At 43.6% G+C, this 24,410-nt stretch overlaps 1 protein-coding gene across 2 annotated transcripts in view; it reads left to right on the plus strand.

Moving 5' to 3' along the window:
* SRCAP (Snf2 related CREBBP activator protein) overlaps positions 1-24,410 on the plus strand; it is an 891,636-nt gene that overhangs the window by 746,823 nt on the left and 120,403 nt on the right. For both annotated transcript variants that reach the window (XM_033945009.1, XM_033945008.1), the window contains exons 29-30: positions 12,957-13,153; positions 13,569-13,683. In XM_033945009.1, coding sequence (XP_033800900.1) covers positions 12,957-13,153; positions 13,569-13,683 — 312 coding nt within the window. The remainder of the gene's footprint in view (positions 1-12,956; positions 13,154-13,568; positions 13,684-24,410) is intronic.

Below are 24,410 nucleotides of genomic sequence, written 5' to 3' on the forward strand. Positions count from 1 at the left end.
TTTATTTTCTTAATGGCCAACACTCCCTCTATCTAGTAAGCTAGGGAGGTCCCACATGTGAGAATATGCTGCCTGCTTGTCTTGGAATAACCAAATCAACTCATATATAACTTCCACAAGTGATAAAGAACCAGTGTTATAGTGAGCTTAACTATGCATACGTCAATGCTTAGGTATCCAGGGATTTTCAGACAGCCACCTGAGTAGCATAATAAAGAATGACATGGTGACAAAATTCATCACCATTCCCGTCCTCGCGGATAACCGCGGGAAATAATCTCATAAGAACATAAGAGGTTGCCTCCACTGGGTCAGACCAGAGGTCCATCGTGCCCAGCGGTCCGCTCCCGCGGCGGCCATCAGGCCTATGACCTGTGAAGTGGTCCCTGACTATTTCTATAACCTACCTCTACTTCTATCTGTACCCCTCAATCCACTTATCCTTTAGGAATCTATCTAAACCTTCCTTGAACCCCTGTACTGTGCTCTGGCTTATCACAACCTCCTGAAGCACGTTCCATGTGTCCACCACCCTTTGGGTAAAAAAGAACTTCCTAGCGTTTGTTCTAAACCTGTCCCCTTTCAATTTCTCCGAGTGCCCCCTTGTACTTGTATTTCCCCACAGTCTGAAGAATCTGTCCCTGTCTACCTTCTCTATGCCCTTCAGGATTTTGAAGGTTTCTATCATGTCTCCTCTAAGTCTCCGCTTTTCCAGGTAGAATAGCCTCAGCATTATAAGAACATTCCAATGGTCTATCTCTCTCTTCCCCATGCATCTCTACCTCACTCCTCCCACCACCATGTCCAATAAGTCTCTCTCCCTCCCTCTCTCTGCCCAACAATTCTCCTCTTTCTTCACCTCCTCATGTGCACCATCTCTCTCCCCCTCTCTGACACCCAGTTCTTTCTTTCTAATCCCTCCCTCACCTTAGCATCTCTTTCCCTCACTCTCTCCATTCTTCCATTCTGTCGCTTATGCTCCCCTCTCTCCTTCGCTTCATTCTAAGTCCCAAGTTCATGCCCCTCCCTCCTTCTTTCTGTCATTTGTCCTAAGTTTATGCTCCCTCTTTCTCGAGTCCCAACACTCCCCTCTTCCTCCCTCCATGCTGTACCTCAACTAGGTGCCTCCCACCGGCGGGTGGTTTACCTTCTGGCTGGCTCCCCCACATCATTGCCACAGTCGTTTCTGTGCACAAAGCCGGAGGTGGCAGCTACTTACGCTTACCGCACCTTATCCAGAAATCTTCCCTCTGATGTTGCAACGTCAGAGAGAAAGCTTCTGGTTCACATGTGAGACACGCATAGGAGCCGCCGCCCATGGCTTTGTGCACAGAAACGACTGCGGCAGTGAGGAGGGGAGAGTATGGCGCAGTGGTTAAAGCTCCTCAGCACCCTGGGGTTGTGGGTTCAAACCCACGCTGCTCTTTGTGACTCTGGGCAAGTCACTTAATCCCCCCATTGTCCCAGGTACATTAGATAGATTGTGAGCCCGCCAGGACAGACAGGGAAAAATGCTTGAGTACCTGAATAAACACTGCACAACAATTTTTTGGTTAAGTCTTGATTCCTGAAAAGTTTTTGGTGATTATGACAGGTACCAACTTGGTATGCTCAAATATGGTTTTGGTTTTACTGCATCACGTAAGAACTATGAGAAATAGACATTTTTATGTTTACTGACAATAAAATATATAGTCAAGTTTACGTTTCGCACAAGCGACTAAATGAAACAGAATTAAAAGTGTTTTGCTCCCGAGTTTCTTTTATATTCAGTGTCTGGTGCATCACGTTGTAGCATCCAACAATAGTCGGCAAGCATTGACGGATTCCAATTGCCCTGGTATCGTTTCTCCATCGTAGCTATGTCTTGATGAAACCTTTCACCGTGCTCGTCACTCACAGCACCGAGATTTGCGGGGAAGAAGTCCAAGTGTGAATGGAGGAAATGAATCTTGAGTGACATATTGCACTTCATTCTCTTGTATGCTTTGAGAAGTTTGTCTACCAGCTGAATGTAGTTTGGGGCTCTGTAATTGCCCAGAAAATTGTCAACAACGTCTTTCAAGGCTTTCCAGCCAATTTTTTCCGGCCCAACTAACAGATCTTCAAATCGCTTGTCACTCATAACATGTCTGATCTGGGGGCCAACAAAAATACCCTCTTTGATCTTGGCATCAGTTATTCTTGGGAACATCTGTCTTAAATAACGAAAACCTTCCCCTTCCTTGTTCATTGCTTTCACAAAATTCTTCATGAGTCCCAGTTTAATGTGAAGAGGAGGCAAAAATATCTTTGTCGGGTCAACAAGCGATTCATGTGCTACATTTTTCTGTCCTGGAACTAACTTTTTACGGAGTGGCCAGTTCTTTCTAGAATAGTGCGACTCTCTGTCTCGGCTGTCCCATTCGCAGATGAAACAGCAGTACTTTGTATAGCCAAGCTGCAGTCCTAGTAACAGAGCAACGACTTTGAGGTCTCCACAGATATTCCAGTTATACCTGGTATACTGGACATACTTTAGTAACATTTCCATATTCTCATATGTTTCTTTCATATGTGCTGCATAGCCAACAGGTACTGAAGGATAAACGTTGCCATTGTGCAACAGAACAGCTTTCAGGCTTAACATTGACGAATCAATGAAAAGACGCCACTCTTCCGGGTTGTGATCACAACCAAAGACCGAGAACAATCCTTCAATGTCACAACAGAAACAGAGACTGTCGACTTGTGCAAAAAATTTGGTTATATCATGATGCCGGTCTCGAAACACAGAAATTTTCGTACCTGGTGATAGCAAACACCATTCCTGCAGTCTCGAACCTAGCAGCTCAGCTTTTGCTTTTGACAGACCCAAATCTCTGACCAAATCGTTCAATTCGGACTGTGTTATCAGATGTGGATCGCCTGATGAGGATGGTTCAAAATCCGGGTCAATGTCACTGTTAGAACCCTGCACTGCAGTTTCTTCATCTGGTTCGTCTAAGGTCCAATCCTCTGGTGGTTTCGGAACTGGAAGACTGTCATCATGTGGCATGGGTCTCATTGCTGAAGGCAGATTAGGATATTCAATTGACTTCTTGTTTTTGGCAGAGAAACCAGACACATTAGTCAAACAGAAATAACAGTCCGTCACATGGTCTTTCTGTTCTCGCCATATCATCGGAACAGCAAATGGCATCGTCTTTCGAGTACCTCTGAGCCAGGCTCTCAGACTAACAGCACATGTCGCACAGCAATTGTGAGGCGCCCATTGCTTGTCTTGATCACCTATTTTGCAGCCAAAATACAGATGATAGGCTTTCTTTACAAGGGCAGTCATCGAACGTCTCTGAGGCGTAAGTGTATATTCCCCACAGATATAGCAGAATGTGTCGCGGCTGTTACGACACCGACGAGACATATTGCCCGACACCAAAACGTCTATAGCATCAAGCTTACTTACTGTTATATTGCTACAGCTACTATACTACTATACTTTACTATACTGATACTATATACACACACGGACTATCTATATTAACCAAATGAGCAGGATCGGTGTATGGAAGCCACCATTATAGCATGGTGAGACAGCGCAAGCTCGTTCAGACCTGCCCAGACATGCCCAGGATGTCATTTTCCATAAAACAGCTTCCAACCTGGCTAGATTTTATGCATGGACATACCCAGGCGGCACAAACCGTTGTTGATAAGACACTTATGGGAGAAAAAATTGTTTGCATCCAAATATAAGAAAAAATCACGACAAAATTGAAGATTTCTCTGAAATGGTACGTGATGGGTAATTTTTGATGTAATATTCATGATCAGCACCCAAAATTCTATAAGAAACACCCAGCAGTGTTCAGGAAGCAAAAACTTTGTTGTGCAGTGAAATTAATGTAAACTGTTCTGAGCTCTCCTGGGAGAACGGTATATAAAATTGAATGAATGAATAAAAAAAAAATTGAATTGAATGAAAGAGCTGGCCAGAAGGTAACACACCCAGGGGTGGCAATGAGGAAAACACTGCATTTCCCTCAAGCCAGCGCACAGTCACTGCAGGCAAATTTGGCCTGCAGGCCTTGTGTTTTGACACATTTGGGTAGGTGTGATTTTAGAAAAACTAAGTGTTTCTGAGGAGGTCCCAAGGGTTCACCAGCTCTAAATGACTATTTTGAGTAATTTTGGTCTTTGTTTTGCTCCCACGAACCATTTTCTGGTGCCAAAACAATGCCACAGCAGCCATCTTAGATGTCCAAATTTTGTTTTAAAAGCTGCCTCCTCCCTTAAATTGCCTCAATTTTGGTTGAAATCTATTATTATGAACTTCTCAGGTGGTTTTTCCCCTTTACCATGCCAGTTTTGCGCTAGATGATCGGCTGAGTAGCGATCTTGTCCCGTGTGCTGCGGGGCACTCGAGGGGGGAGGCAGAAGCCATGGGTATAACCTCTGGTCACTCCACAGGTCAGGAGGGGCAGAAAGCTCAAGATCTGGATTATAAAGCCCTATTAGCGCCTCTAACTGTGACTTGGCATCGCCAGCGAAGCGCCTTTTTGCAGATGTCCCTGACCCTGAAAGGAAATGTAGACCAACAGAGGTCCTCGGAGGTTCCAGATCAGGTCTTTGGCCTGGATTTTGTCTTTGATGTATGCAGTTTACCAGAAGCAGTAAGGGTTGTCAGCTTAGTCTGTGAGCTCAGAGGAGTTTTTCATTCTTGGAGCGAGGCTCTGTCACAGCCATTAGAGCTGCAGGAGCCAGGTCAGAAAAGGATTGGAATGATTTGGGGGTCAGATATGATTCCTCTACTCTTTCAGCATGCATCCTCCCTGGAGGATTTGGGGTCTCAGTTTGGAGCAGGAGACCATGGGTCGATGGTAATCCTAGTCCAAGGGCAGGACCCAACATTGTGTAGGCAATTCAAACCTGCAGATATGATGGAGGTGATTACAGTCTCTCTGCAGGAGCTGGATCTAGAGACCCCCACAATTTTCTGCTGACTAGTTCTCGCTGCTAAGCAGTACTAAGTCTCAGTCCACGTGCTTTTCTTCACACCCAGAAGTTACCAGGATGATAACGGAGCATTGGTATTTGCCAGAGGGTCCTCTTGTCGAGGGCCAAGGCAATAAAGAAATTGGATCCCGTGGCTTCTGATTTCAAACAATTATTTCCTCCCTCCAAGGTGTATTATCTGGTGGCACAAGTTTCTAAGAATACTTCTCTGCCTGGTGAAGGGGAAGTGGTCCTGAAGGGATACCCAGGATCGCAGAGTCCTCAAGAGGCAGTTTGCGGCCTTAGCTTTAGGCCTTGAAACTGCAGCTCCCTTTGTGTTGCGGGCCTGCCATAGGATGCTTTGCCAGAACATGACCACTGGGGGGGGGGGGGAGAAGCCCTCCTATGGTACTGACCAGTGTAGACTATGAGGCAGATGCTATTTACAGCATGCTCAGGGTCATGAGTCAAGTGTCAGCTTTTACAATTTCCACTCATAGAATGCGCTCGATCAGGCAGTGGGCAGGAGATTCAGCGTCTAAAACCACCATTAACAAGTTCCCTTTAAAGGGTCAGATGCTTTTTGGAAAAGGACTGGACAACTTTTTGACCAGTGTGATAGATCACCATTCTAAATCCTTGCCAGACAGTAAACCATGAGGCTCTGGAAGTTCCTGCCTTGATTCCTTTTGTGGCTACAGAAAATTGCACTATGAGTCTGCAGGTTTCTCATCACAATGGTCTTTTCAGGGCTGTAGACAGAGGTTTGGAGGCTCCAGAAGAGCCTCCCATAGCTGGCTCTTGCTCAGCAGCAAATACCTAGAAATATCAATGATTACTAGGTCGGCCTCCGAGATCCCCCACCTAGGAGGGAGACTTTCAAAGTTCTGAAAGATTTGGATACAGAATTCTTCAAATCAATGGATACTGGATATCATTCAAGAAGGATGCAAACTTGAATTCTATCGATTCCTCAGGGACATTTTTTCTGGATTCTCCAGCAGGAAGACTGGAGAGAGCAGCCAAGGTCAGCGCGACTGAACAACGGTTGATACAAAATGGAGCTATATAGCCGGTACTAGATGCAGACTCTGGCTCAAACAGATACTCTGTATACTTCAGGTACCTCAGAAAGACTCAGAAGACTGGAGACCAATTCTGGATCTCAAAGCAGTTAATGCAGCATTGAAGGTTCCCAGATTCCAGATGGAAACGATGAGATCAGTCATTGCCTTGGTAGTTCAGGTGAATTTCTAGCCTCACTAGACTTGACAGAAGCTTATTTACATATCTCCATCTTTCCGGATCACTAGAGATTTCTGCAGTTTCATGTGCTAGAAAGTTGAAAATGACATGGGGATAGAACTTGTCCCCACAGGGAACCATCTTTAAGGAGAGAGGGAAGATTTGGAGTATGAATGGACACAGCCACTGACCCTCAAGAATGCACTGAAGAATGCTGGTGTACAAGGACTGAGGTTGAGATAGACACTAAAGAATGACACAGGATGGCTATCTGCATGGACGAAGACAAATTCTGTCCCTGTGTCATTCTCTACAGAGAGCCATTTTCAGTTCTCAGCACTGCCTTTCGGTTTAACAACTGCGCCTCGTACTTTCACCACAGTAATGGTGGTGGCAGCAGTGCATCTATGCAAAGCAGGCATCCAAGTTCATCCGTACTTGGACGCTTGGTTGATTAGAGCACTGTCTACAATGAATTGTCGCAAGATGGTATCTCAGGTTCTGCAGCTCCTGCAGGTTCTGGGATGGATTATAACTTTCTAAAACAGCCTTTTGAAAGCCAACTCAAAATCCAGAGTATTTGGGGGTTCAGTTCAACACAGTAGAGGGCCAAGTTTTTCTGCCAGAGTGTTTTGCTTTAGGTTCTTTTGGATATCTCTTTGTTAGTTAATACGACACATAACATAATGCAAAGAACAAGCTTTTATTCCCTGTATATCAGTCTAACAAACTGCTCATGCACATATACATAAGTTAAACATAAATTAAATATACATCACCGTTTAAGTTGTAAGTGTCATCTGTGCCAGTGACTGGAGAGATCCAAGTTGCAGCCAAACTCAGAGAACTTTAATGGGCCAAACAACCCTTGGATGTCCACACAGCATTAAACAGGCTCTGTTCAAAACTTTACTTTTAGCCACTAAAACAGAATCTGTCACTGTCCACCTGGCTAATTGTATTTCCTATTATTGTTTTATGACTGCTGTATGATATCATCAAACAGGCTCTTACTACTTTTTTATGGCCCTTTAATTGCTCTAAATTGTCTATTTAGCTAACAAGATTAAAAACTCTGTATTAATGTTTTATCCCAGGACAAGCAGGCAGCATATTCTCACATGTGGGTGACATCCCCGATGGAACGCCGGTACGGACACTTCAAAATTTGCGATAGCCTGCACCTTGCATGCGTGAGTGCCTTCCCGCCTGATGTAGGCATGCGATCCCTCAGTTCTTAGTTTTCAGCAGTCAGAATCGTTCTTTCTTTTGTTTTTTTGTTTTTTCTTGTTTACTAATAAAAAAAAAAAAATGTTTAATTTAGTTTTTGCCATCCGCGGGTTTTTGGCCCGGCAGGGCCTACTTGTACTCCTCAGACATCAATTTCGATTTAGCTGACGCGGTCTTCCTGTCCATGTCACGCCCGCTGACGGGATTCAAGAAGTGCGGTTACTTTGCTTGCACTATATCTCTTACAGACCCTCATAGCTGGTGTCTCCAGTGTTTATGAGTCCTGAGCACCGTGTCCAGATGTGCAAGTGCTGCTCTTCGCTGCAAAAAAAGAACTATAAAAAATCATATTTTGCAGCAAGAAAAGTTATTCGGTGTCACTATGGAGGGGGAGCCTGCGTCGACACCATTGACATTGAAGTCACCGACACCGGTTGAGGCAGTATACCTCGGTGTTGCAGTATACCATCCCATTAGGTAAGCCGGCTAAGAAGCCTTCCCCTTCCCCATTAGGGATGCAGGTCAAAAATGCATTGAGCCAAATCATGCCGACCTTACACAAGTCCCGGAAGAGTACCGTTCCATTATCGAGGAGTGCCTCGACATCCGCATCCTTCTCGACAAAACGCGTCGCTGCCCCCAAGGTACCGGCGATGAAGTCACACGTACTGATGCTTCGCCTGAAGCAGAAGATGGAGGCTTTGGTAGGAGCTTGGGGACCAGTTCTACCACTTGCTCCCGACGCTGATTTCTCCAGTGCCGGTCCAGCCTGAGTGTACTGAGACACCAGCTACAGGTACTGTCGATGCCCCTTTGATGCACCATGGACGGTGTTCCAAGTCTGCAACTCTGACATCGAAGCATCAATCTCGACACCAGTTTTCATCAACCCAACACTATACCTCATCGTCCAGACACTCGGGCAAGACGCCTGTCAAGTCGGGTAAAGTCTCTCGAAAACGAAAACATTACAATATCCTGACACGGAATGGCACTGTTCCAAATACTGTTCCCCTTCAATGCTGAAAGACTCTGATTTGCAAGAGGACTCTGACCCTGATCCCTCTTAATCTGAAACTGATGCTGCGGATTCTCCGGTGCGGTTGAAGAAAAACCTGACAGATGAGGGGAGGGGCTCCAGGTGTAGGGCATCCTGCACATGCTCAGTAAGTTAAAAGCTTTCTATAGCTAGGGGAGAGCACTGACACACAGGCTCAGTCAGAGGACTTCACCAACAAGTGTGCCTGCATATTCCCTGCTTGTCTCTGGAGAAAGTTGTATACTTTATACACTAGTGATAGCAATTTAAAGCAAGTTCTGTGGAAGACTGGGAGCCAATGTTCTTAGAGGAGTGGAGTAAAGTGGCCAAATTTTTTGCATACTCTGATTGATTTGATTGCAGAGTTTTGTGCAAGGTCTTGGACATGAATACCGTGAAATACTGAATTGCAATAGTCTTATCAGTAGTAGAAATGTGAACATTTGTCCACTCCCTTTATGGATGTTACTGTGGTTGCCATTGGGGATATTGAGGCGCAGAGTATTTGAGCTCCTATTGGTACCATCTGTACACCTGGTTGGAGGTGTGGAAAAAGTTCTTCCCCAATCAATACTTCTATAACACTCCCATACTGTATGCTTCAGGATTTCAACCAAGGGGGTTTACATCCATTTTACAAAGATTAGGGCAACTGGTAGAGGATAAAAAGTATATATAGCATTTGCTGCTTTCCAGTATTAATTTGGTCTGGTAAGTACTGACCACTTTTATTCTCAACTTCAGGATTTTTTATAAGGTTTTGTTTGCATCATTGGGTGCAAGAAAACTTCTCCTTGTTGAAAAGTTTTTCTCATGCGGATTGAGACTGGACTTATTTCTCATCTTTATAAGACTCTTTTGATTTGTGTACCAACAGAGCACATACATGAGGTAAAATGGGAATCCCTATTAGAGCAGTCCTGGCCAAGCTCATAATAGGAGAAGGGTTATAAGACTTTATTAAGACTATCCATATCCAGTTCCTAATATGATTGAGCATGGCTTTATCAGTAATATTGTTTTCCAGCCCAGATTCAACAAATGTTTAAGTCAGGCATAGGCCTATGTTGGAGTGGGTGTAGTCAGTCAGGTACATTTGTCCCTATTTGGTGGGATGCCCTAAAGCCCAGGAATACTGGCAAATGGTTATGCAGTTGTTGAATGATATTTTAAATGTCACAGTACTGGTAGTAATACACATTTTCTATTAAATGAGGCCCCACTTGAGCTGAATCTGGATGCTCAGAAATTTCTGGCTCTGATTGTCAAGGCAGTCAGAATGTGTCTGGCTTCCTATTGGAAGCGTAAGGAGGTACTTCTGACTTTTATCTTAAGTTGGACTATATTTTTCTGATGACTAAGTTAACTGCCTTGAATAAAACATGATGGGCGCTTTTCAGCAGCTGGCAAGGATATCAACATTGGAGAGATCTTCAGTGATGTTATAATTGCTGGGGTATTAGGAGAGAGTGTTCATTTGTATTTGATTGGTATTTATTGCTCATGTATGTATGATTTTTTTTTCCTGTGATTTGTATTAGAGAATGACATGGGGAAAAAATTTGGCTGCTAACTCAGTCCCCATCCCCGCAAGCTCGGTTCCCACCCTATCCCCACAAACCATCTGATCCCATCCACACAAGCCTCAAATAGTTTTATACTGGACACAGCTACAATGCTATTTTATCCTAAAGCAATACTACTTTGTCCTTAAGCAAAGAAAAGAAATAGAAATTTTTTCTACCTTTGTTGTCTAGTTTCTGCTTTCCTCATCTTCTCGTCATTCTCTTCATTCCATCCACTGTCTGCCTTCTTTCTGCCTCTTTCTTATGGCATCTGCTCTATTTCTATGCCTCTACCAGAAACTGTCTGTCTTTCCCTTCCATCTCTCCCTCCCCCATTGTTTTGGCACCCATCTTCTTCCCTCCGCTCCCCCCCCCCCCTCATGGTCTGGCATCTGTCTTCTTCCCTTCAAATTCTCCTTCCCCAGGTGGTTTTTAGCATCTTTCTACTTCTTTTTTCCCTTCAGATCTGTTATTTGTCCCCTCCCCCAGCGCTCTGGTATCTCTCTCTCCTCTCCCTTTCCCGTCCCCTTCCTTTTCTGCTCTTCCTTCTCAATTTGTTTTCTATCTCTTGTCTACTTAATTTCCAGTCCTCAATTTCCCTTTCATTGTGTCTACCTAAAACTTGCTACCTCTTTCCCTCACCCCTTCCAGTATTTCACTAAATCTATCCTCTTACCCCAATCCAGCATGTGCTCTTTTTCTTTATCCCCTCCCTCCTTCCATCCAGTATGTGCTCGCTCTCTCCTCTCCACTTCCTTTCAAATTCTGCTCCCCTCTCTATTCTCTCCCATCCAGCGTCTACTCCCATCCCATCCAGCATCCTCCCATCCCATCCCTTCCTCTCCTCCCCACTTCTTCTAGTGTCTGCTCTCTCTCCACTTTCAGCGTCTGTTCCCCTTTCACTCTCCCTTTCCAACAAGAATCTGCTCCCCCTCTCCCTCCACTTCCCTTCAGCGCAATTCTTTCTCTGCTCTCCCATCCAGCGTCTGTTCCTCTCTCTCACTCTCCCCTTTCCAACCAGCATCTGCTACCCCTCTCTCCCTCCACTTCTCTTCAGCCCCACTCATCCTCTTCCCTTCACCACCTTCCTCCCTTCCCCTCACCTTTAATGGGCGCTCTTCAGACTTTTTTCTTTCTGGGTATCCAGACGCAGCAACATTCTCACAAGTCCCGCTTGACTGCCCCAAAGCTTCTCCTCTGACACAAACAGGAAGTGCGTTAGAGGAGAAGCTTTAGGGCAGTCAGGCGCAGGACTTGTGAGAATGGTTAACCACGTCCGGACACCTTAGAAAGAATAGAAAATTCCAAAGAGTGCCCGTGAAGTTGAGGGTCGGGAGGGAAGTGGCTAGACAAAGGGAAGAGATGCTCGGATGTTGTGGGGTTTTTTTGCCACCGCCAGCGGAAGGAGCGAGTGCGCGATTGCAAGGAGGGCAGGGAAGGAAAGCAACGCAGCAGATACTTTAGTGCGGGGACAAGGCCATTCACCGCCACAAGACAAGGCCATTCACCGCTCCAAGGGGCGGTGAATGACCTTGTCCCTGTACCCACAGTGACTTTTTTTTTCTCCCGCATGTAACAGTCACCGTGTCATTCTCTAATTTGTATTTCTCTCTTGTTTATTAGTTGTGGTAGAGGTGAACAAAGGGGCCACATATGATGATCTCTGTACTTCCCCTTTGCTTTTTGTATTGTTTCACTTTGTGTTGCAATATCTCATTAAAGAAAATTTTCAGGAGAAAAATATGAACATTTAGCAGAAATATATATGTCAGCAGGGTATGAATGATTCCATAATAAGCAGCATGGAAGAACATTTATATAACATAGATAATGATACTCACAATGTAATCACAATACAAATTAAACACTTTAATAGGCACACAGAACATTCAAATAGCATGTGATGCTAACTGTACAGTAAAATGAAACATCTTAATAGGTAGCTGAGGGGACAAGTGCATTTGAAATATACAGGTCTCCCTCCATATTTACGGTTATTCACAAGTGTCTAAACAAGAAGCCTCCCTTTCGCCTCCAAAGCTTACCTTTAAAGCCTCCAAAGCTTACCTTTAAAGCCCTGGTTGTCTAGCAGTGAAGCAGGACAGGAGCAATCTTCCTACGTTCCGCTATCAAAAATAGTTGCCTCAAGTTCTTGCATCCGGTGTCATGTGTTCCCACGAGATCGATGTGGGAACTTGAGGCAGCCGTTCTTGATAGTGGATCTGCCCTGCTTCACTGCTAGACCACCAGTTCTTTAAAGATAAGCTGTGGGAGGGAGTCAGGGTGGGGACCCTAAAATTATTCACTATTTTTTAATATTCGTGAGGGAGATATGCCCCTAACCCCTGCAAATATAAAGGGAAAGCTGTATAGATGGGACAAGATAGGTAGTACATAGTCATTGGATTAATACTTGGGTGGATAAACTGAAGGGAAATTATATGTACAGTTGAATAAGATATGAGGAACTGATCTTAAATTAAAAATGTGAAGCATGCTAACCCAGGGTGTGGGATGAGTGGATAGTTGCTGTAGTATTAAAGGCTTAGAAGAGGAGCCAGGTTTTCACTTGCTTCCTGAAACAGAAATTTTTCTGGTGGTACCCTAGAGAACTTAGCAACATTGGTTTCCAGAATTGTTAAATCTGTAAGTGGTGACTGAAGTTAATTCCAAGATGAGGCACCAAAAACTTCTCAAATCCTTCTTTTATTCCCCAACATTGTAATTAAAAAGAAAGCTCTAAGAAGAAATGGATAGTGTTGGAACTTGAAATGTTAGTCAGTGTTCTGTATCTGTATGTCACACCTGACTGGTCTGGTTTTCAAAAAAATCTGAAATAATTGTTCTAGGTTTTAAGTTAATAATTAACAGCTATTTCATCCCCCCCCCCTTAATTTTCTTAGGCTCTAATGGAGCGCTTCAATGCAGACAAACGTATCTTCTGCTTCATTCTGTCCACACGCAGTGGTGGTGTAGGCGTCAACCTGACAGGTGCAGATACTGTGATATTCTATGACAGTGACTGGAACCCTACTATGGATGCCCAGGCACAGGATCGCTGTCATCGCATTGGACAAACTAGAGATGTGCATATTTACAGGTCTGTACAAGAGAAGGGTTGTAGAAAGAGTATGTGCTGAGAGATTTAAACCACAGTTCATTTACAGAACAGTAGTGAACAGTAAGTTTTTATCAAGTTTTATCAAGTTTATTATTTTTCTTGATTAATCGCTTAATCAAATTCTAAGCGATGAACATGTTAAATATAGTCAAATAAGGACAATACAATACAAAACAAACTTTAAATAATAACATTGGGTAAAAACTAATACATAATGGTTTTGCAGAGGCTTCTAATTTATATCAACATAGAATTTTTGTGTTAACCATTCTCATATTAATTTTTAAACCTGCTCTTGAATTTTTCCACCCATTCCTACTGTATTTAAAATTCTGTTTATATAATGGTAAAAGCTATGAAATAATTTAAGAGTAAAATATTCACCTCTCTACAGACTGATCAGTGAAAGGACAGTGGAGGAGAACATCCTGAAGAAAGCCAATCAAAAACGGATGCTGGGTGATATGGCCATCGAGGGGGGCAATTTTACCACAGCTTATTTCAGACAGGTAATGAGGGTCATTTATTGAAGGGCAGGGCAAAGAGTAAGAGTGCCTGTAATTCATTTCCAAAAGGAAAGTGATAAGGGATTTGGAACTTGATTTTATTCTATTTGGTTTCATTCTTCCAATAGTTAGTACTTTTAGGTTAGCTTTGAGGAATATAGAATACACTACTAGTCTGTTATAAGGCATAAAACTGCATCTTTCTTATTCTGGCAATACAAATTTGGTATATTAAACATTGCTTTCATTTTCTTTTGTATGATTCTGCTTTAATTTGCTCATTATTACTTTTGGAGACTATTGTTTCTCAATTTGGTCTTAGCATATACTCTAACCAGTTGTATTTTTGAATTAATCACCATGAATATCTGCATGCAATGAAGATAATGTATGCAAATATTCATTGTGATTATCCCAAAAACCAACTTGATAAAGTGGGTACTCCAGGGCCAGCTTGAGAAGCACTATTGCAGCCTGCTCAAAGGCACTACATAAATTATTAAAGTAAATTAAATTAAATTAAACCTGTTAGTCTCAGCAGGAAAAAAATCTTGTTTCCGTAACAACTAGATCTACCACCTTCTCCAAGATCACTCCATTTATCCTAGGACAAACAGGCAGCATATTCTCACATGTGGGTGAAGCCATCCATGGAGCCCATTACAGACAGTGTTTTTAGAAACTTCACGACTTGACGTATGAGGAGAACCTAAGAATTGCCGCTGCTAGGTCAGACCAGTGGTTCATCATGCCCAGCAGTCCGTTCACGTGGCGGCCCTCTGGTCAAAGACCAGCGCCCTAACTGAGACTAACCCTACTGGAAGCCCTGAATATGTATACCCTAGAAGAAAGGAGGGACAGGCGAGATAATGATTCAGACATTCAAATATTTGAAAGGTATTATGTAGAACAAAATATTTTCCAGAAAAAGGAAAATGGTAAAACCAGAGGGCATAATTTGAGGTTGAGGGGTAGTAGACTCAAGAGCAATATAAGGAAATTCTTCTTTATGGAGAGGGTGGTGGATGCCTGGAATGCGTTCCCAAGAGAGGTGGTGGAGAGGAAAACAGTGACAAAGAAGCATGGGATGAACACAGAGAATCTAGAATCAGAAAATAATAGTAAATATTGAAGAACTAAGGGCATACTGGGCAGACTTGCACGGTATGTTACATTACATTGCATTACATTAATGACTTCTATTCCGCCCGTACCTTGCAGTTCTGGGCGGATTACAAAAGAAACAGCTGGACATTTCCAGGAGAATTACAATTTAGGGTTTAGGATACAGAAAATATGACTGGGCTATTCCAATAGATTTACAATTTGGGGAGCTGTACAAATAGGAGATAGTGCAATTCCAGTAAATATACAATTTGGGAAGCAGTTGACATACTAGAGGCTTTGAAGAGAAAGAATAACTGGAGGTGAGGAGAGGTTTGGGGGGGAATTACACGGAGGGGAAAACCAGGGTTAGAGTTAAGACATCTGGATAAATTTTTTTTAATAACAGGGTTTTGATTTCTTTTCGAAAAGATTTGAAGTCGCTCGTTGTTATCAGCAAGTTGGAGATGGTATGGTCAAGTTTCGCTGCTTGTGTCTGTATATTTACCATGCTTGTGTGAGTGCCTTCCTGCAAGACAGCTACTCGTGGTACCTCAGTTCTTCATTTTCCGTGGAACGAATAAGTGTTGTTTTTGGACTCTGTCCAAAATTGCTTTGCCTTCCCATCAACGATGTTCTTTTTTGCCCTTCAGTTTTATTTCCTTATTTGTTTTATTTTTATAGTGGTCTTCTTCGGTCTAAAAAAAATTTATTTATTTTTTCTCAACTTTGAGCAGTTTTTCGACCTCAGTTTCACCATTGAGTCTTTTGACTTTGCCACCAAGATTTTTCAGTCCATATCTAAACCTGTGCCCCGCATAGTTGGTGCTTACAGTGTTTGGGGCCTGAGCATCGAGAAGACATTTATACTCGTTCTACACTATAGAAACGCTCATTAAAGGTTCGACGTATCCAGCATGAAAAGCTGTTTAGCTCGGCCATGGACTCAACTGATAAATCTGAGCCATCAGTACTGGCAGTAGCAACATCGATATTAAATGCTGTTCTTCCATTTAGCAAGCCTGCTAAGGTTTCAAGGTTTTATTAAAATTTGATTTAATCACTTATCTAATTTCTAAGCGAGTTTACAATATATAATAAAAAAAGAGCATGAACATAATAAAAATACCATTAATACTTACAAAAAGAAAACAATTACAAAGAAACATCAACTAATAATTGGCATATTAAAAAGGGATAAATGAGACAGACAGACAGGAGACAAGAGAAAATAGGGTTAGAAATACAAGTTGGATAGGAACGAAAGACAAATAAGGAAGAAAAAAAAAGAAAGAGCTTGTTGCTGCTTAATTCCTTAAGGGAGTTAAAAAGGATACTGTAAAATTTAAATCAAATGTTAAAAGCTTCTATAAATAAATGACTCTTGAGTAGGCTTTTGAAACGTTCGAGATTAGATTCTTCTCTAACAAGAGCTGATAGGGTATTCCAAAATGTCATGCCTTTTGGTTCCTATTATATGAAGGGAGGGGACCGTCAGCAATTTTCGATTAGATGATCCAAGACTGCGGGGTGGGTCATATGGGATAAGATATTTATCAATAAATTGGGGCAGTTTGGAATGAATTGTTTTAAATGTTATGAGAGAGATTTTGGCAGCCAATGGTCATTTTGAAGTAGAGGGTAACATGGTCGTATTTTCTAGATTTTGTTATTAATTTTATCTTCTCAACAAGCGTCACAGGCCTCTACAGCATCAAATTCCTCTATGCAGATCAAGCATCAATGTCATTGATCTTCAGTGCAGGCAGTGTCTCCTACAGAGCATGCATCCTCATCAAGATCTCCCATCCCTCGACACCCTGCAGCACCGATGGTACCAGCTGTTGAGCCAAGAGTACCAGTGCAAGTCTTCAGAGAACAACCGAAGGCATTCTTCCACAGAGAGCTCAGTTATCTATTTAAGTTGCATTCAGCACCACTGCTTACATCAACTCCTTCAGTACTAAGCTTAACACATCGAGGCCACATGGTACTAGGTCTGCATTGAGACAGAGCTGCTCTATATCGCAGCATCGGCGCTCTACCTCTCAACTACAATCTCCATCGCAGCATTGACGCTCTGCATTGAAGCATCAACATTCTGCATTGCAGCATTGCCGAATATCAACATTATATGCTTTTAGATCCAAAAGATTATCGCATCGCTCATCAGATAGTACTGATGTTGTTGAAGAAGCTCTGCTCGACGCTCTCACACTCATCGGACCTAGAAAATCTTCATCCTTCATCTCCTTGGGTACAAGATGTTGATTCTGACCTGTCTCAACACGATACTGAGTATGAGCCTACATTATCTGCTCCAGAGTCCTTTGGCATCCCTTCAGATCCATCTCCTCCTCCCATAAGAAGATCTCCTCCAGCGGGACTATCATTTACTAAGTATATCAGGCAGTTGGGGAAAGCTCTGCCTATCAAGTTAGAGGCAGATACTGAGCTCAGAGCAGGACTCCTTGATGCCTTAGATTACTACGAGCCTCCTAAAGAGCTTAAGTTGCCTCTGCACAACCTTCTCAAAGAGACACTCTTTAAGAACTGGGATATCCTTCTTTCTGTTACTATAGCTCCTAGAAAAATTGGCTCTCTTTATCGAATACAATCTTGTCCTGGATTTGATAAACCACAATTATCACATCAATCGTTGCTTGTTTAGTCAACTCTTTAAAAAGTCCTCCAGTGAGACGCTTTCAGAAACTCAGCAATTAATTACCTTCAAATTTTTACTGATGCCGAAGAGAGGGAAAAGCGCCTCTGGAGCCTCGAGGCGCTTGGAAAATCCTCTGCAGTCGATAATGGAAGACTTTTTGATGCGCCTATGGCAAGAGTCAACACTGCCGGGGAATTGCCCGCTGGAACCGCTAGCAATGAATAAGGCTGCAGCGAGTTTTCATGGGCTCGAGTTGACGCTGAGCCCCGATGCCAGGACCCCGCCCCCTCTCCACGGGAAAGTAGTTAGTCCGAGGAGGCAGACTCCATTTCCCGGGAGGCTGAACCAGGCGAAGCACTTGAGGAGATCGTTTCTGCGGTGGAAATAGCAAAGGGACAAGAAGAGGAGCAAGGCTTTCAGGGTGAGAAGATCTCTAAACCTGAGGCAGCTGGTTCAATACCTGCTAGTATATTTTCTATTGCTAAATCTACTAATGTCACCCTAGACTCCATATGGGATTTAGTAGTTACTCTGGGATGGACTTTGTCACCACAAATTAAGGACTTAGAAAAGAAATTCTTAGAACAAAGGGTTGAATTAAATGGACTTAAACAGGATAATATTTTGGTAAAACTAATGTGGAAATTTTCCCAATCTTTATTCATTTTTAAAAAACTTACAATAAGTGTAACAGCATTTATAACAATATAACACTTAATATTCTGTTAAACTCCATATCAGAATTTATCCCCCTCCCCCCTAATCAATTACATTTTTTAAATTCAAGAAAACCTACCATAAATCCCATGCCTATACCTTATTTAATGCTCAAATCAAAAAATCTTTCCCCCCCCCCCCATCCCGGATGTGCATTTTTAAGGGGAAAAGTGATATTCAATCATTACAATATTTTATTAATGGCTCCCAAATTAGAGAATGACACGGTGACAAAATTCATCACCGTTCCCGTCCCCGCGGATAACCGTGGGAAACCATCTTCATGTCATTCTTTAAAGAGAGAGGGAAGAATCAGAGTATGAATGGCCACAACCACTGACCCACAAGCTTTGCTTTGAAGAATGCTGGTGTAGAAGGACTGAGGTTGAAATAGACACTAGAAAATGACATGGGATTATTTCCCGCAGTTATCCGCGGGGACGGGAACGGTGATGAATTTTGTCACCGTGTCATTCTCTATCCCAAATCTCCTGAAATTTTCTAAAATTCCCCTGCTGTATGGCTATTGTCCTTTCCATTTTATAAATGTGTCATATAGAGTTCCACCAGAAACTGTAATTAAGTCTCTTCCAGTTTTTCCAATTACTCGTAATCTGTTGTATGGCAATCCCTGCCATAATAAGTAGAAGCCTGTTATTCTTAAATGATATTTGTCTCTTAGCCCTCATTGACATGCCAAACAGTACAGTATCATAGGATAATGCCATTGGATTTTCCAACATACAATTTATTTGACCCCATATTGATTTCTAAAAAGCAAGAATCAATGGACAATAGAATAACAAATGATCTAATGTCCCAGCTTCAAGATGACAGTGACAGCATCTATTTGACTTGAGCTATCTAACTTCTGCAAACGAATCAGGGTCCAAAATGCTCTATGTAACAGAAAAAAACAGGTTTGTCTCATAGATGCAGACACTGTAGAAACATAGAAAAGTGACGGCAGAAAAGGGCCAAGGCCCATCAAGTCTGCCCACTCTATTGACCCACCCACCATCCTAACTACCCTGTGAGAGATCACACTCTGATGTCCCATTCCCTCTTAGAGATCCAACATGAGCATCCCATCTGTTCTTAAAATCTGGCATGCTACTGGCCTCGATAACCTGTGCTGGAAGCTCATTCCAATTACCAACCACTCTTTCGGTGAAGAAGTACTTCCTGTTATCGCCATGGAACTTCCCGCTTTTTATTTTCAGCGGGTGCCCTCTTGTGGCCGAAGGTCCTCTCAGAAAGAAAATATCATCTTCTACCTCAGTACGACCAGTGATATACTTAAACGTCTCAATCATGTCTCCCCTCTCCCTACGTTCTTCGAGAGAGTATAGCCGCAATTTGTTTAGCCTTTCTTCGTACGATAGATCTTTGAGTCCTGAGACCATCCTGGTGGCCATTCGCTGAACTGACTCAACCTTCAGCACATCCTTACGGTAATGTGGCCTCCAAAACTGTACGCAGTACTCCAGATGAGGCCTCACCATGGTTCTGTACAATGGCATTATGACATTGGGTTTCCGACTAACAAAGCTTCTCCAGATACAACCCAGCATTTGCCTGGCCTTGGAAGAAGCCTTCTCCACTTGATTGGCAGTTTTCATGTCTTCGCTAATGATTACTCCCAAATCTCATTCTGCTTCATCCTTGCCAAGGTTTCTTCATTCGATGTGTACGTTCTGCACGGATTATTGTTGCCAAGATGCATGACCTTGCATTTTTTAGCATTAAAACTAAGCTGCCAGGTCGAGGACCAGTGTTCCAATAAAAGCAGGTCTAGCGTCATGCTGTCAGACAAATTGCTGTCACTTACAATGTTACATAGTTTGGCATCATCAGCGAATAAGTTATTTTACCTTGAAGCCCCTGAGCCATGTCTCTTACAAATATGTTGAAAAGGATCGGGCCCAAGACCGAGCCCTGCGGCACACCTCTGGTCACCTCCGACGTTTTAGAGAGGGTACCGTTAACCACCATTCTCTGAAGTCTACCATTCAGCCAATCTTTGACTCATGCGGTTAGTGTATCACCTAATCCCATTGATTTCATTTTGCTCAATAACCTGCGGTGGGGGACGCTATCAAAAGCTTTGCTGAAGTCCAAATACACTACGTCCAGGGACTCACCCAGATCCAATTGTCTTGTTACCCGTCAAAGAAACTGATGAGGTTGGATTGGCAGGACCTACCCTTGGTGAACTCATGTTGGTGGGGATCACGTAGATTCTTCTCATCCAGGATCGTGTCTAGCTTGCGTTTGATTAGTGTTTCGATGATTTTACACACTATCGATGTGAGACTCACCGGTCTGTAATTCGCAGCCTCTGTCCTGCAACCCTTTTTGTGCAGAGGAATGACATTAGCTGTTTTCCAGTCTAAGGGGACTCTTCCCGTACTCAGGGAGAGATTAAAGAGTATGGATAACGGTTCCGCTAGGACATCTCTGAGCTCATTGAGCACTCTTGGATGTAGATTGTCCGGGCCCATTGCTTTGTTCACCTTGAGTCTTGATAATTTGTCGTAGACATCTCCGGAAGTAAACTCAAAATTCTGAAACGGGTCTTCTGAACATTGCTTTGCCAGCAACTGTGGACCGGACCCCGGTGCCTCGCAGGTGAAGACCGAGCAGAAGTATTCATTTAGTAGTTCGGCTTTGTCTGAATCTGATTCTACATAATTCCCTTCTAGTTTCTTTAGGCGCACTATCCCATCAGTGTTTCTTTTTCTGTCACTAATATACTTGAAGAAGGATTTGTCCCCTTTCTTAATATTCCTTGCAAGGTTTACTTCAACTCGATGCTTGGCCTCTCTGACAGCCGCTTTCACCACTGTAGACTTGGCCTTGTATTCTAATTTAGCCTCCCTTGTCTCTGAATTTTTGTAGGAAATGAATGCTTGTTTCTTTTCTTTAATGAGGTCTGAGATCTCTGCGGTGAACCATTGGGGTCTATTGTTTCTTCGCCATTTGCTTGCTGATTTTATGTAGCGGTTCGTTGCTACGTGTAGGGTAGATTTCAAGGTTGACCACATAGCTTCCGTATTATCGGCCACAGCTTGGTTTTGCAGTGTCTGATGGACAAAATCTCCCATGCGTTTAAAGTCAGCACCACGAAAGTTAAGTACTTTTGTTGTCGTGCTTGATCTAGTGAAATCTTTCCTGAGTTTGAACCATACCATGTTGTGGTCGCTGGAGGCTAACTTATCGCCTACCGAGACCTCCGAGACGCTTTCTCTGTTGGTGAGTACCAGGTCCAGTATCGCCTGGGCCCTGGTGGGTTCCAATACCAGTTGTTTGAGTTGTGCTCCTTTGATAGCGGATAATAGCCTTCTGCTGCCACTGGTCGTCACCGAGAGTGTGTTCCAATCTGCATCGGGCATGTTGAAGTCCCCTAGCAGTACAGTGTCCCCCCTTAAAGTGATATTCTCTATGTCTTTGATTAATTCTATGTCTTTGTTTTCCGGCTGTCTAGGAGGTCTGTAAATTACACCAAGATATAGGCATTTTTCGATGCCTCTGGCTAAGTTCACCTAGAGGGATTCCCCGGTGTACTTGACGTCTATGATTCTTGTAGTTTTAATGTCTTCTCTAGTGTATAGTGCTACCCCTCCCCCTAACTTGCCCTCTCTGTCCTGACGAAGTAAGTTGTAACCCGGTATAGCCATATCCCACCCATGAGAGTCTGTGAACCAAGTATCGGAAATCGCCACCACATCTAGGTCGGCATTTATTATTTCGGTCTCCAGTTCCAGAATTTTATTGCCTAAACTGTGTGCATTAACATACATAGCCCTCCATACCTTGTGATTGCTAGGACCCTGTGGGGAGTTTCCCATCTGAGTTAGTGTGGCCCCTAATGTATTGTTTGCAGAAGTGGGGCTGTGACTCTCCTCCTCAGTATAGTTACCTACTGCACTGGTGCCCTCCCCCGACTTACCTAGTTTAAAGCCCTGCGAAGCAGATGGGCTAGTCGGTGTCCGAAGATGTTCTTACCCCTACTGGTTAGATGGAGTCCGTCTGGTCCCTGAAGTCCCTGCAGTGCCTCTCCATAGTTCAGGAATCCGAAGTTCATCTCCCTGCACTATCCGTGTAGCCACTCATTGGTCCTCTGGATACGCTCGTCTCTGGCTCTTCCCTTGCCTTTAACTGGGAGGATCGATGAGAAGACCACCTGGGCTCCCTTCCACCTCAGCTTCTCACCCAAGGCTCCAAAGTCTATGGGTATATTCTCCGGGATGTTCCTGGCAGTGTCGTTCGTTCCGACGTGGATGAGAAGCATAGGGAAGTGGTCTTGGGGTGTGAGAAGTTTATCTAGACAGGCGGTGACATTTCGGATCCTGGCTCCAGGCAGACAGCAAACCTCCCTTGACTGCATATCCGGTCTGCAGATTGGTCCCTCGGTGCCCCTCAGCATGGAGTCCCCAATGACCACTACTCTGCGCTTCTTGGGGGGGGGGGTTTGATCAGAAGTCCCCGGAACTGGGGCATCGGTTAGGACCTCACCCTGTTCCTCGTCGGCAGTCCCTTCCTGTAAGATCTGGAATCTGTTCTTCAGGGTGAGTTGTGGGGTAGATGTAAAGCTGCCCTGTTGGGAAGAAAAAGAAAAAGATGAAGAAATTGAAGAAGGGAGGATGGGTCTCCTAGACTTACCTGTGGAGGACGTCACTAGCTGCCAGGAATCAGCGCCTCCAGCCATTTCCTGTACCCCAATCGTCGTTTTAAAGCTGAATGTTTGGGCGTCCTGAGGATGGACGTGTCTTGCGCCTGCTCGGTGACTTGGGACAGCTCTTGGACAACCCCGTCAATGAAGGCCTCATCCTCTCGGATGCTTCTCAAGCACTCCACCTCCTCCCTTAGGCTCCTTAGTTGCTGTAAAATTTCTTCGTCCAGCTGGCTCATCTCCTCCGTCTGTGTAGAAACTGTGGTGTACTGCCGGGGGATGGCCTCTGTCTGCACAGAGACCTCTGTCCACCGACCTGGGACCTCCTCTTTCTGCACACAGGCCGTTACCACCTCCTGGGTCCCCACAGTGACAGGAGTGCTGGTCTTGATAGTAGCCTTGGCGCTTCTTGTTCTCCCTGCCATCTCCCAGTTGTAATTGAAGTCCTGTGGAGCTGCCTGTTTTGTAAATAAGAAAAGAAAAAAAATAATAATTAGAAAAGTCTGTCTGTTTTAAAAAGTGCGTCTGTTAGAGAAGTCTGTCTGAGAGATTAGGGAGTCTGAGAGATTAGGGTGTCTGAGAGGTCTGTCTGTGAGTTAGTGTGAGGGGATAAGAGATTAGGGTGTCTGAGAAGGTATGCTATTCAACCTTGGGCCCAATCCTATTCAAGCTTGGGCCCAATCCTATTCAACCTTGGGCCCAATCCTATTCAACTTGGGCCCAATCCTATTCAATCTTGGGCCCAATCCTATTCAACTTGGGCCCAATCCTATTCAACATCTTTATAAGGGTCTTGGCAGAAGGGCTTCGAGGTAAAATAACATTATTCGCCGATGACGCCAAACTAAGTAATGTAGTGGGCAAATGCACAACAGATGAAGATTCAATGCCCGACAACATGATGCATGACCTACTCCTGCTGGAGCGCTGGTCTAGGACATGGCAACTCAACTTCAATGCCAAAAAATGTAGAATGGTTGTTTCAGGATTTCTCAAATGAAGCAATATGTCATCTGCATAAGCAGAGACCTTGTATTCCCGACCTGTGTAAGGAATACCCTGAATCTCCTCTGCCTGTTGAATAGCTAACAACAAGGGTTCTAATACAATATCAAAAAGCAAAGGAGACAAAGGACAACCCTGTCTAACACCTCTCTGTAGACCAAAACATTCTGAAAAATTGTTATTAATGTAAAGTCTAGCAGCAGGGGAGCTATACAAAGCTTGAATCATCTGTATAAATCCTGAACCAATACCAAACCAATCCATTACTTTATACATAAAGATCCACTCTACTCGATCAAAGGCCTTCTCTGCATCCAAAGACACAGAGAAAGCTGGATCTTTCAAGGCTTTTGTTAAGTTTAACATATGAAAAGCTAACCTGGTGTTATTTGAGGAATGTCTCTGAGCAACGAACCCTGTTTGGTGCATACCAGTGATATAAGGGAAAGCCTTAGCCAAACGTAAAGCCAATAACTTAGCTAACAGTTTTCTATCAACATTGATTAAAGAAATAGGCCTGTAATTTGAAACCAACATTGGATCTTTATTTGGCTTCGGCAAAAC

The sequence above is a fragment of the Geotrypetes seraphini genome, chromosome 5 (genome assembly GCF_902459505.1).
Source record: "Geotrypetes seraphini chromosome 5, aGeoSer1.1, whole genome shotgun sequence".
Taxonomy (NCBI): Eukaryota; Metazoa; Chordata; class Amphibia; order Gymnophiona; family Dermophiidae; genus Geotrypetes; species Geotrypetes seraphini.